Source organism: Haliotis cracherodii, unplaced genomic scaffold, assembly GCF_022045235.1.
Source record: "Haliotis cracherodii isolate W230 unplaced genomic scaffold, xgHalCrac1.p SCAF_14, whole genome shotgun sequence".
NCBI classification, from domain to species: Eukaryota; Metazoa; Mollusca; class Gastropoda; order Lepetellida; family Haliotidae; genus Haliotis; species Haliotis cracherodii.
Genome location: NW_027266269.1, coordinates 9,442,524 through 9,454,653, shown reverse-complemented (window position 1 = coordinate 9,454,653; position 12,130 = coordinate 9,442,524). Strand labels below are relative to the sequence as shown.

The following is a 12,130-nucleotide window of genomic DNA, read 5'->3' as shown; positions in this document are numbered from 1 at the left end:
ATGAAAAGGGGAAAAGTCCACTGTGATGCAGATATTAGATGGTTGCCAGGTTGATGACGGAGACAAGTCCGCTGTGATGCAGGTATTAGATGGTTGCCAGGTTGATGACGGAGAGGAGTCCGCTGTGATGCAGGTATTAGATGGTTGCCAGGTTGATGACGGAGAAAGGTCCTCTGTGATGCAAGTATTAGATGGTTGCCAGGTTGATGACGGAGAGAAGTCCGCTGTGATGCAGGTATTAGATGGTTGCCAGGTTGATGACGGAGACAAGTCCGCTGTGATGCAGGTATTAGATGGTTGCCAGGTTGATGACGAAGAGAAGTCCGCTGTGATGCAGGTATTAGATTGTTGCCAGGTTGATGACGGAGACAAGTCTGCTGTGATGCAGGTATTACATTGTTGCCAGGTTGATGACGGAGACAAGTCCGCTGTGATGCAGGTATTAGATGGTTGCCAGGTTGATGACAAGAAAAGTCCGCTGTGAGGCAGGTATTAGATGGTTGCCAGGTTGATGACAAGAAAAGTCCGCTGTGATGCAGGTATTAGATGGTTGCCGGGTTGATGACGGAGAAAAGTCTGCTGTGAGGCAGGTATTAGATGGTTGCCGGGTTGATGACGGAGAAAAGTCTGCTGTGATGCAGGTATTAGATGGTTGTCAGGTTGATGACGGAGAGAAGTCCGCTGTGATGCAGGTATTAGATGGTTGCCAGGGTGATGAAACCTATGCATAATTTGGCGCAGGGGACACCAGAAATTTTAGGTTTTATGCCGCTTTTAACAATATTCCAGAATCATCACGGCAGGAGACACCAGAAATTGGTTCACACTTTTTATCCATGTGGGAAATCGAACCCGGGTCTTCGACGTGACGAGCGAACGCTTTAACCACCAGGCTTCCCAACCGCCTGCAAATCAAGAGTAGGACATGTCATGTATGCCAAGTGCATGTATACGGTAAGATGGAGACAGGTATGCTGACATAAGGATCGTCATTATTTCATAGGTTGGCTTTTAAGCCAATTGTAGCAATATTCCAGCAACATCAAAATCTGTAGCAGCACAATTTGTTGCGGACTTGTTCAGTGAGTGAGTGAGTGAGTGAGTGAGTGTTGTTTTACACCGCTTTTAGCAACATTCCAGCAATATCCAGCAATATCACCAAACAGTGGCTTCGCATTCACCCATGTTGGTAGCCGTACTCCGACCGTCGTGACGGGAACGAAACAACTAGAAGACTATCCACCGCCCATCGTCACCAGGACTAACATGGGTGCAGGGTGTATGATATTTGGTAGTGATGTTCTCCATGTTTTCCACCGTTTCACAGGATGCAGTCTGGCTGTGGAGCCTCTGAGCTACATGGCAGCCAAATGGAACATCCCTGTCATCACTCCGGCAGGCTCCGCGGGGATCCTGGCAGACAAAACCCTGTTCCCGACGCTCACCAGACTCTCATTCGGGATGCAGGAGTACGCGGAGATGTATCTGCACGTGCTTCACATGTACAGCTGGAAGCACGTGGCTCTCATCTATGACAAAGATGACGTCTTCTCCGGCATCATTGGCGCAACATTCTACAACATTTTCAGATCGACTGACCTTGCACTTGCTCATCGCCCCGTTAGGTCGAGGTCGTTTGGTGCAGATGATTATCGGGAAGTGTTACAGAAGGCGAACCAGGAGGCGAGAGGTATGTTATATATGAACTACATAAGCGGTAACCTTTGTAACCTTGGCTGAATGTATTATAACTCCGTTATCACATAGGATGTACATTATAGCACAATGCTAATGTGCAAATTGAGGACATACGGTGGCTGGCTGGTTGGTTGGTTTGTTGCCGCACTCAGCAATATTCTAGCTCTATGAAGTCAATCCAGTGATTGACACCATGAGCATCGATCCACTCAATTGGGATACGATGACATGCATCAACCAGTTAAGCGAGCCCGACCACCCGATCCCGTTAGTCGCCTCTTACGACTAGCATAGTCGCCTCTTACAGTAAGGGGGGGGGGGGGGGGGGGGGGGGCGTCTAAGGCGCCGCGATTCGGGGCGAACCGGGATTCGAACCCACAATCATAGGTTTCTGGCGTGCCCAAGGGACGCAACTCTGCCTAGCGAATCGCGGCGCCTTAGACAACTGGACTAGCCGCGCCCCCTGTATTAATAAGTACATAGAGCTTATCACGCGTGTGTGTTTGGGGATGGTATCCTATATTATGTATAATCATTGTATTTAGCGAGCATTTGCGAACTACGTAATGTTTCCTCGTGATGTACTGTATTTACCATCCTAAAACACGCACGCATGATAACCATTTCATCAAATTTATAACGTCATTCTTAAATTCCCTCATCCAAAAGAATATTTATCATCTCTTAGCAACGATACCTAAACATTGCAAGTTTTTCCGATTGTGGGCATCTATGTATAATGTCAACACTCAGTGATTAGTCAGTTGGTCAGTAAATATATCAAAATAGATTCACATCAAGCAGTTTAAAATTCTAGAAAAGACTCCGCAAGTCTAAAACAGATGAAAACTGATCCCAATAACCACCTCGCTAACATTGCTTCGCAATCTATGTTTCCAAAACTGACTACACGTTATAAAGATCTCATCTGCGCCTTTCTTAGACACTGATTATGGATATCTTATATACACTATAATCTTTGTAATGGTAACAATTATCTCAGCAATGTGTCCTCAAATCATATTTATCTCATTGCATATTTATCTGTGAATTACCCCAACGCTAGGGTACCGGTTTTACCCTTTGGCTCTACCTAGCCAAGAATCTCACACACAGAGATATTAGTCATGCAATCGTTTCAGCATATAGGATACAGATGAGTTGGATGATGGGGATGCAGGAGCGCCCCCCCCACCCCCACCCCTTCTAAACATTCTAAACAATTCTACATTCAAATGTTCTGTAGAAGAACGGTTGAACAAGGACTACACATATTACAAACCTCGACCCATCTCATTTTGTTCATGCATTTTCAACCAGTCCGAGACGCATTCTTTCAGTAAAATACGCGGTATAATTTTTGTTTGTTGTTTAACGCCTCACATAGCAATATTCCCGTATAATCGAGTCTGAACTAGATCATACAGTGCCTAACATCCTGAGCATCGATCCATGTCAGCGAGCCTGACCAAACGATCCCGTTAGTCGCCGCTTTCCACAGGCATAGTCGCCTTTTTACGGCAAGCATGGGTTGCTGAAGACCTATTCTAACCCGGATCTTCACGGGTCTATAATTACAAAAAAATATGCAACCCAAACATTTCTCATTTCCCCTTTAAACATTAATACCAACTTATTTTTGTTCTTTACAAATATTAATTTCTTGCATTTAGCAGTTTGGTTTAACGTTATGTGGTCATAATAATACACGAACGTTTAAAAGTGAAAAATAATTATTTCAAATTTCGTTTGTCGTAGAATTCATATTTTGTATGTTGGAATAGTATGTTAAATGTCTTAGCATCATTCGAGTGCAACCTTCGATAGAAAAGCTTGAAAATAACGAAAAATAGTGTATTGATTGATAAAATAGGGCAATTCCGCGATCGTTCTGCAATTCTGCGGTTGGTCATATTTTCTGCAAATCTTTCCACGAGAATTCGGAGAACTTGATTGTTCGATACAATTACAGGATGAACAGAAAACCCGCAATCCTTTACCCCAAAATCTGCATCCGGGTATGTGTAGTCCATGTAAAGTATTGGATTTAATAGTCTAAGACCTTCAGCGGGTCCAGGCTGTTGCGTGTCACTGTCACCCAGCAGTGTGAGATGTTGTTCATGCAATCAGTCACCGGTTTTCTTGGACGATTAATCACAGGCGGCCGCGATGCTGAGTGCCTTTCGCTGACTGTATGGCAAGGGGGAATCATCCAATTCATATCATGAGGTAATCTGCACCTGTCCCCATTTGACTCTTGGCTTTTACAGTGATCATCCTCCTGGCAGCTCCTGCCACCATCCGGGTCTTACTCCTTCACGCGCATGCGCTGGGATACACGACTGGGGAGCATGTGTTCCTTTCAACTATTCCTGTTGACAAAAAGTTGGATATCTGGCAGAGGAATGATGAAAATGACGAGGTATGTAGGCTCAGAGAACAAGGCACCGCCCATTTCATATCATATTCATAAGTGAGGGGGGAGGGAGAGGAAGGCTGGGTTAATTTTGAAAACATATTGAAAACATATTGAAACAAATGACTAAAAAATGAATAAAAATTGAAGCAGGGACCGAAATAATATTCTGTTTCAGACAGAACTTTTAGTCCCTCCAAAATAGCTAATCGTCCCGTGAAGACCCGGGTTAGAAAAGCTCTTCAGCAACCCATGCTTGCCGTAAATGGCGACTATGCTTGTCGTAACAGGCTTTTTAGGCGATTGACGGGATCAGGTGGTCAGGCTTGCTGACTTGGTTGATGCACGTCATCGTATGCCAATTGTGTGGATCGATGCTCACGATGTCAATCACTGGATTGTCTGGTCCAGGCACGAGTATTTACAGACCGCTGTCATATAGCTGTAATACTGAGTGCGGCGTTAAAAACATCCAACCAAACAAAGAATAGCCAGTGATTAGATCCAAGGTATTTTTTCTGGTTTGCGATTATCATGTTTGTTTTCAAACCACAGCATTTATGGGGCTCAGATGAGTCAATATACAATGGCCACATTGTCAGAGCTCTTATAAATATCTGACAGATGTCGGAGATCTAAGACGCCGCTATAGAACATGCTGACGTGCGTTCCTCGCGAGCGTCAGTATAGACTGGAGATTGGTTGGAATCCGAGATTCTCTTAAATGCCGTAATTCACTGTGCAGAGTAACGTCCCTTGGTCGTGTCAGTATCCGTGGGTTCGTATCAGCGGATCATAATTATGACACCTGGTTTGTCATCTCTATAACTTTCTGTAGGTTCAACCAAAAGTTGCAAATGCCTTTGTCTCTGTGGTCCAGCGTCTGTCCAGAGAGCGGAAGGTCGGGGTTCGAACCCCGGAAAGTATACCAAAAGATTTGTCTATTAAAGCAGTGTTCGGCTCGACTCACTTTTCTGTATCTGAGTGAGGTGTCTATGTTAAACTGCGGTATTGCATCTTAGTGTGCCAGCACTAGACCCGTGAAAATCCGGGATATATTAGGTTTTCAGCAATCCATGCTTGCCGTAAAAGGCGACCATGCTTGTCGTAAGAGGCGATTAACGGGATCGGGTGGTCAGGCTCACTGACTTGGTTGATGCATTCCAATCGTATTACAATTGTTCATGATGTCAATCACTGGATTTTCCGTCAAGACTCGGTTATTTACAGATTATTCATTTAGCTGGAATATTGGTGACTGCGGCGTTAAACAACAGACAAAGGAAGGAATTGCCAGACACACACACATACACACGCACGCACGCACGCACGCACGCACACACACACACACACACACACACACACACACGTGCATGCATGTCACTATAAAAGTGCAGTAATCCTGAACGCGACTTTTAACCGCATGTCACCTCCCCTAACACCTACTTCACATTGGGTTTCTATCTCCAAATAACCTGACATGTCGTAATGTAAGCGAAATACTGTTCAACTGCAGGACATATTTGTATCTGCAGATGGGTGCAGTGGTGACGGGTAGCTCGGCAGGGCATCTTGCGTGTTGTCAGAATCCTAATGGGGATCGCGTGGCTCCAACTAGTGCCCGGATGACCGTGTCAATCGTGGCGGAAGTCGTGGAGCGTTGCAGACAGACAGACATATTGTATTTAACATAAAGCCAATTGCGCAAAACACATACAGTATACAATAATTAGCTGTGATGTAGCTGGAATATTCTCTGCTGTCATTTTGCCCTGATCCCTTTGCTTTTTTTGCCCGGACCAGCTTCAATAATATGGAGGCCGTCAAACTGAGTGAGTGAGTATAGTTTTACGCCGCTTTTAGCAATATTCCAGCAATATCACGGCGGGGGACACCAGAAATGGGCTTCACACATTGTACCCATGTCGGGAATAGAACCCGAGTCCTCGGCGTGACGAGCTAACGCTTTAACCACTAGGCTACCCGACCGCCCCAGCTGACAAACTGCTACCTGTAGCCTAGAACACACGTATACTACTGAAAGGATGTTTCAGAACACCCGGTATTATGTCATGTGGCTGTCGTTCTTCTGTCATGGCTGGCGGGTATTGCAAATCACAGCCTTCTGATTGTGGGAGTTCTTTTTTTGTTTGTTTGTTGTGTACTGTTTGTTGTTTAACACCGCACCGCAATATTCTAATAATCGAGTATGGACCGGACAATCCAGTGATTGACATCATGAGCAGTGATCCACGCATTTGGGATACGATGACATGCATCAACCAAGTCAGCGAGTCTGACCACCCGATCCCGTTAGTCACTTCTTACCACAAGCAAAGTCGCCGTTTTCGGCAAGCATGGGTTGCTGAAGACCTATTCTACCCCGGATCTTCACTGGGAGACAAGCATGGGTTGCTGAAGACCTATTCTTACCCGGATCTTCACGGGGAGACAAACATGGGTTGCTTAAGACCTATTCTACCCCGGATCTTCACGGGGAGACAAGCATGGGTTGCTGAAGACCTATTCTTACCCGGATCTTCACGGGGTGGGTAAATATGAATAGCTACATGGTTAGCTGATTTATTGAAGACCATCTGAAAATAATATTTCTAATCCGATTATTTGTTCCTATTGTGTTTTGTTCAGATCGTTAAAGGGGCTTGTCGAACCGCTGTCTTCATCGCACTAAGTGAGAGCTTCGACTTGGATTACGTCACCTTCAAGAAGAACATTGTGGAGAGAGCACTGAGAGACTACAATCTAGACTTTGGGAAAGCCGAGGTAAATACTAAACTGAGGGGCAAAAGAAAGTTTACCTAGCTCGTTTTTCTGTAATTGAAAATTGAGAGAACTGTTGTCAAATTTGATTGTCTATCTAACTATCTCCAATTCCAGCAACAGTCTATAAAATGTAATCGGTAAGTGTTTAATTTTGTATAAAAATACGTTGGTTTAAATTCTCAAGCACATGACCCCATCAATGTTATACATGTTATAATATGTGCAGACAAAAAGCAAATGTATTGATTTTTAAAGATAAGAAGTCCAAAAACCCACCAGCAGTAACTATTATGCGAGGTTTTGAAAAGATTAAAATAGATTATATTTTAAAAGTTAACACACTGAGCGCCAGTACATGCCATTGTTTGGACATGATATCGCTACATTAAGTCGATTTAAATCGGAAATCAAATAAATGATAAAATTAACTGTGAGGCAAAGATTCTGTTGATCCTCAGCTGAGACCAGAAAAGTCTAGTTTTGATAGATATAAGGTATACTATACACGTAGGAAAAGTGGCCTAGCCATCTAAACTGCCGCAATTTGCTGTGTGATGTAGAGTTGCGTCCTTTGGTAATGCCAGGATGCGCTGAGTGTGGGTTCGAATCAGCCATTCATGTTAGGATTATTGTGTTGTCAGCTCAAAACACTTTCTCCTGGTGTTCAAGATCCACTATCTGTGTTATTTCGGCCTTATCCATCTTCCTGAGGCAAGGGCGTTATCTTACTATAAAGTACAGTTTCCACCCTTGCGGAACTAGGTTGGAATTCCGGAGTTACATTTTGACTGGATTAACGAGTGTATTCAAAGTACAATCAAAATCGCGTAAAGAACTAGACATCCGGTTCGTTAACAACATGGATTTCAACACGCAGATTTCGGTCGACTGCAGGATTTTTAAAGCATGTGTACCGTCAACTTGGTGTCGACAGATATTTTGCAAATCTTTTGAATCAAGGTGCTCAAGTGAGTTGATGGACTTCGCTTGGTAGGACACATTTTATTACAATATAGATCTTAAATATTGATCAGATCGTCTTGACAGGGCGTCGCCATTTTGTTTGAAGAAATGCAAGTGATTTAAGAAATGGATTCTGATTGGTCAATAGTGGGACATAGAAAGGACATAACTCGTAATAACTACGATCGAGCCTGGACATTTTTATGGCCTTTCCTCCCAGCTGCCACGCCGTGATGTAAAGTAGAATTGACCCTACTCGCTCATTACTGTACACACGACCATGGGTTGATGGCAAAACACGAAGTTCTAATGGACAGCAGAAATAAACGTATTGACCAACCAGAGAAACGAGAAATTAATACAAATAGGAGTGCCCACATAATGTGTGTTGTCTTCATTAATCACGACACAGCCATGTAACAATATTAGATTTCGATATGTTGGTAAGAATGTTTCATCTGGCAAAGGTATGGTTGAATGGCAACATCATCAACATTTGGCCTGATGGACTTCCCCAGTGTATAATGGTGGTGTCGTGAGTGTTTAGGTAATATTGGAACAGCGTGCAGCTTAATGGGGGACAGGTTTGTTTTTGCATTGTGACTGAGATATTAAACACCCAAGGCACAGAAGATACTTAACCCAACCTAACCTGCATTGTCGCACCAGACAGAATGGATCCGGAAACCAGGCTCCGTTATTTAGTTGATGTGTGTCGCCGTGAGTATGAGTATGGGTCAATGCCGCCTTTAGCAATATTCCAGCAATGTCACGGTGGGGGAAACGTAAAATAGGCTTCACATATTCTACCCACGTTGGGAATCGAACCAGGTCTCCGCATGACGAGCGAACCCTTTTACCACTGGGCTACCCTACCGCCCCAGTGTGTCATCGTATACCCATGACGGGATCCAGATTCGTTTCTATACAGACCGATATGGAATCCCAGAAGGGAAGTTGTCGCATTGTCGTGCTCTGGTTAATTTTGACACTTTGTGCCTGTATTTGGCCTATTGATGAGTGCGGCGGTAACAGACCAGCCTTGATGACACAGACACGCACATATATGTGCTGACAAGAATCATAATCTGAGATTTGATGTATGTTTACTAGAATTTATACTCATATTTTTGGTCTGTTTGTTTGTTGTTTTACGCCGCACTCAGCAATTTTACATGAAAAATAATCTGTAAATGGTCTGTAAAATAATCGAGTCAATCCAGACAATCCAGCGATTGACGTCGTGAGCATCGACGCAATTGGGAAACGATGACATGCATAAACCAAGTTAGAGAACCTGACCACCTGATCCCGTTTGTCGCCTTTTACGGCACTATATTTGCCTTTTACGGCAAGCATTGTTGGCTGAAGACCTATAATAAATTCTACCCCAGATTGTCACGGGACTTAGCGTCATATACATCTGGTATATAAGATTTTGTTGTTTTATCATTTACAACCTCTGTTCATCATGAGTTCCAAGCACGACGAGAGGCGGTGGGGTAGCCTAGTGGTTAAAGCGCTCGCTCGTCACGCCGAAGACCTTGTTCGTTTCTCCATATGGGTACAATGTGTGAAGACCATTTCTGGTGTCCCCTGCCGTGATATTGCTGGAATATTGCTCAGCTGACGCTGAATTACGTCCACCAAGGCCACGGTGTCAACTTCTCTGTCTGGTGATACACAACATGAAACCAGCTTTATCATGTAGTTTGTGGAACTCCCCAACACTGCCATGACAACATTATCATGTAGTTTGTGGAACTCCCTAACACTGACATGACAACATTATCATGAAGTTTGTGGAACTCCCTAACACTGCCATGACACTGCCCCATGACTTCCTCTTGCTACGTGGTACAGTCGACTTAGGCACCGGGATTAGCTGTGCGCAGTTATCTCCCTTTGGTGTGCCATAAGCCGATGATTGTGGGTTTGAATCCCAGATTCACCCTGACGTAGTATCTAGGTTTGTCAGCACCATACCCACACCCGTGGGTTTCACCAAAGTGGTAAACATATGAGACCTGCATCACTTCAGGATTTCCTCCCACATCAAGCCGACACGCCCTGATATAACTGGAACACTGTTCAAAGCGTTAAATCCCACTGACTCTCTCATTGTGTTTATTGCGGTACATGATTGTGTAGTTTTTGTTAAAGACATAACGAGTGTTATACATGTATTTTTGACATCATATACTCCATGCAATATTTCAGCCAACCGTTTTGCTGACTGGATTCTATGACGCCATCATGATCTATGCTGACGTCATCAACGAGACGCTGGCCCAGGGAGGTGACCCGACAGACGGAAGTGACGTCACACGTAGAGTGTGGAACAGAACTTTTAATGGTACGTTCTCTGAATCCTTCAACTTTCCTTTCATTGGGAACTGATCAGTTTGATGTCATTATAACATTGTCGTACCATGGTAAACATGTGAAGGTCATTTACAAATTTGACGCTTCATTGATAAAACGTATGTAATCACATCTTTGAGGAAAAGAGTAAGTTTGCAATGTTCGCCACAATTTTACAGTTATCGCATAACACACAACTGTTAACGGGTATCTTAGAAATCTTATCTTTGAAAATTTACATTTCAGGTATGATATATATTATTGAAACAATATATTGTTAGACAAAATTACCCAGCCACAGATTACTTTTTGCAAATTGGTGCAAGAATGCGTGATTGTTAAATCGACATAATCAACATTTTATTATTATTGGTAGTAGTAGTAGTAGTAGTAGTAGTAGTAGTAGTAGTAGTAGTAGTAGTAGTAGTAGTAGTAGTAATTATTATTAATTATTATTATTATTATTATTATTATTATTATTATTATTATTATTATTATTATTAACCCTAAAATATGTCCAGACACTGGCTAAGCACTGCGTAATCACATTGTATATTAATATGAAATAATTATCAAGACAAATCGACATCCCAAGAACAAAGGTATTCATCAAGTGTCAATACTCCTATTGAATACAAACTAATACGCCAGCGAACTTTGATAATCGGCTTTTATTTGTCCCTGTTTCAGGAATTGGCGGCCGTGTTTCCATCAACGACAACGGCGACAAATACACCGACTTCAACTTGTTTGGTATGCAAGACACAACGAATGGGATTTTTGAGGTGTGTATTGTTTACATATAGGTCTTGTCACGTGTGTTGTCTTCAACGTCGACAGTTTAATCACAAATACAGAAGGACATTTCCATCAGTGTACAACTGAGATAGATAACCTGTGTGAGTAGAACTGAGATAGATTACCTGTGTGAGTACAACTGAGATAGATTAGCTGTGTGAGTACAACTGAGATAGATTACCTGTGTGAGTACAACTGAGATAGATTATCTGTGTGAGTACAATTGAGATAGATTATCTGTGTGAGTACAACTAAGATAGATTACCTGCGTGAGTAGAACTGAGATAGATTACCTGTGTGAGTACAACTGAGATAGATTACCTCTGTGAGTAGAACTCAGATAGATTACATGTGTGACTACAATTGAGATAGATTACCTGTGTGAGTAGAACTGAGATAAATTACCTGTGTGAGTAGAACTGAGATAGATTACCTGTGTGAGTAGAACTGAGATAGATTACTTGTGTGAGTAAACTGAGATAGATTACTTGTGTGAGTAGAACTGAGATAGATTACCTGTGTGAGTACAATTGAGATAGATTACCTGTGTGAGTACAACTGAGATAGATTACCTGTGTGAGTACAACTGGGATAGATTACCTGTGTGAGTAGAACTGAGATGGATTACCTGTGTGAGTAGAACTGAGATAGATAACCCTGTGTGAGTAGAATTGAGATAGATTACCTGTGTGAGTACAATTGAGATAGATTACCTGTGTGAGTAGAACTGAGATAGATAACCTGTGTGAGTACAATTGAGACAGATTTTCTTGATCCCACATTTCAGTTAACGCACATTTGACGCATGTATTTTATATTTGGACACATCGCTACTACTGCTACTGCTACTACTCCTACTACTACTACCACCTCTACTACTACTACTGCTACTACTACTACCTCTACTACTACTACTACTGCTACTACTACTACAATTACTACTACCACTACCTCTACTACTACTCCCACCTCTACTACAACTACCACCTCTACTACTACTACTACCTCTACTACTACTCCCACCCCAACTACAACTACCACCTCTACTACTACTACTACCTCTACTACTACTACTACTACTACTACTACTACTACTACTACTACTAC

The 12,130-nt window shown here is 42.8% G+C and overlaps 1 protein-coding gene across 1 annotated transcript in view; it reads left to right on the top strand.

The window, feature by feature from the left end:
• Positions 1 to 959: 959 nt before the first annotated feature.
• The window catches only part of LOC139460206 (atrial natriuretic peptide receptor 1-like), a 33,034-nt gene continuing 21,863 nt past the window's right edge, over positions 960 to 12,130 (top strand). Inside the window, exons 1-6 of the mRNA XM_071241714.1 lie at positions 960 to 969; positions 1,328 to 1,690; positions 3,969 to 4,120; positions 6,764 to 6,898; positions 10,082 to 10,217; positions 10,916 to 11,010. Of these exons, the coding sequence (XP_071097815.1) occupies positions 960 to 969; positions 1,328 to 1,690; positions 3,969 to 4,120; positions 6,764 to 6,898; positions 10,082 to 10,217; positions 10,916 to 11,010 (891 nt within the window). The remainder of the gene's footprint in view (positions 970 to 1,327; positions 1,691 to 3,968; positions 4,121 to 6,763; positions 6,899 to 10,081; positions 10,218 to 10,915; positions 11,011 to 12,130) is intronic.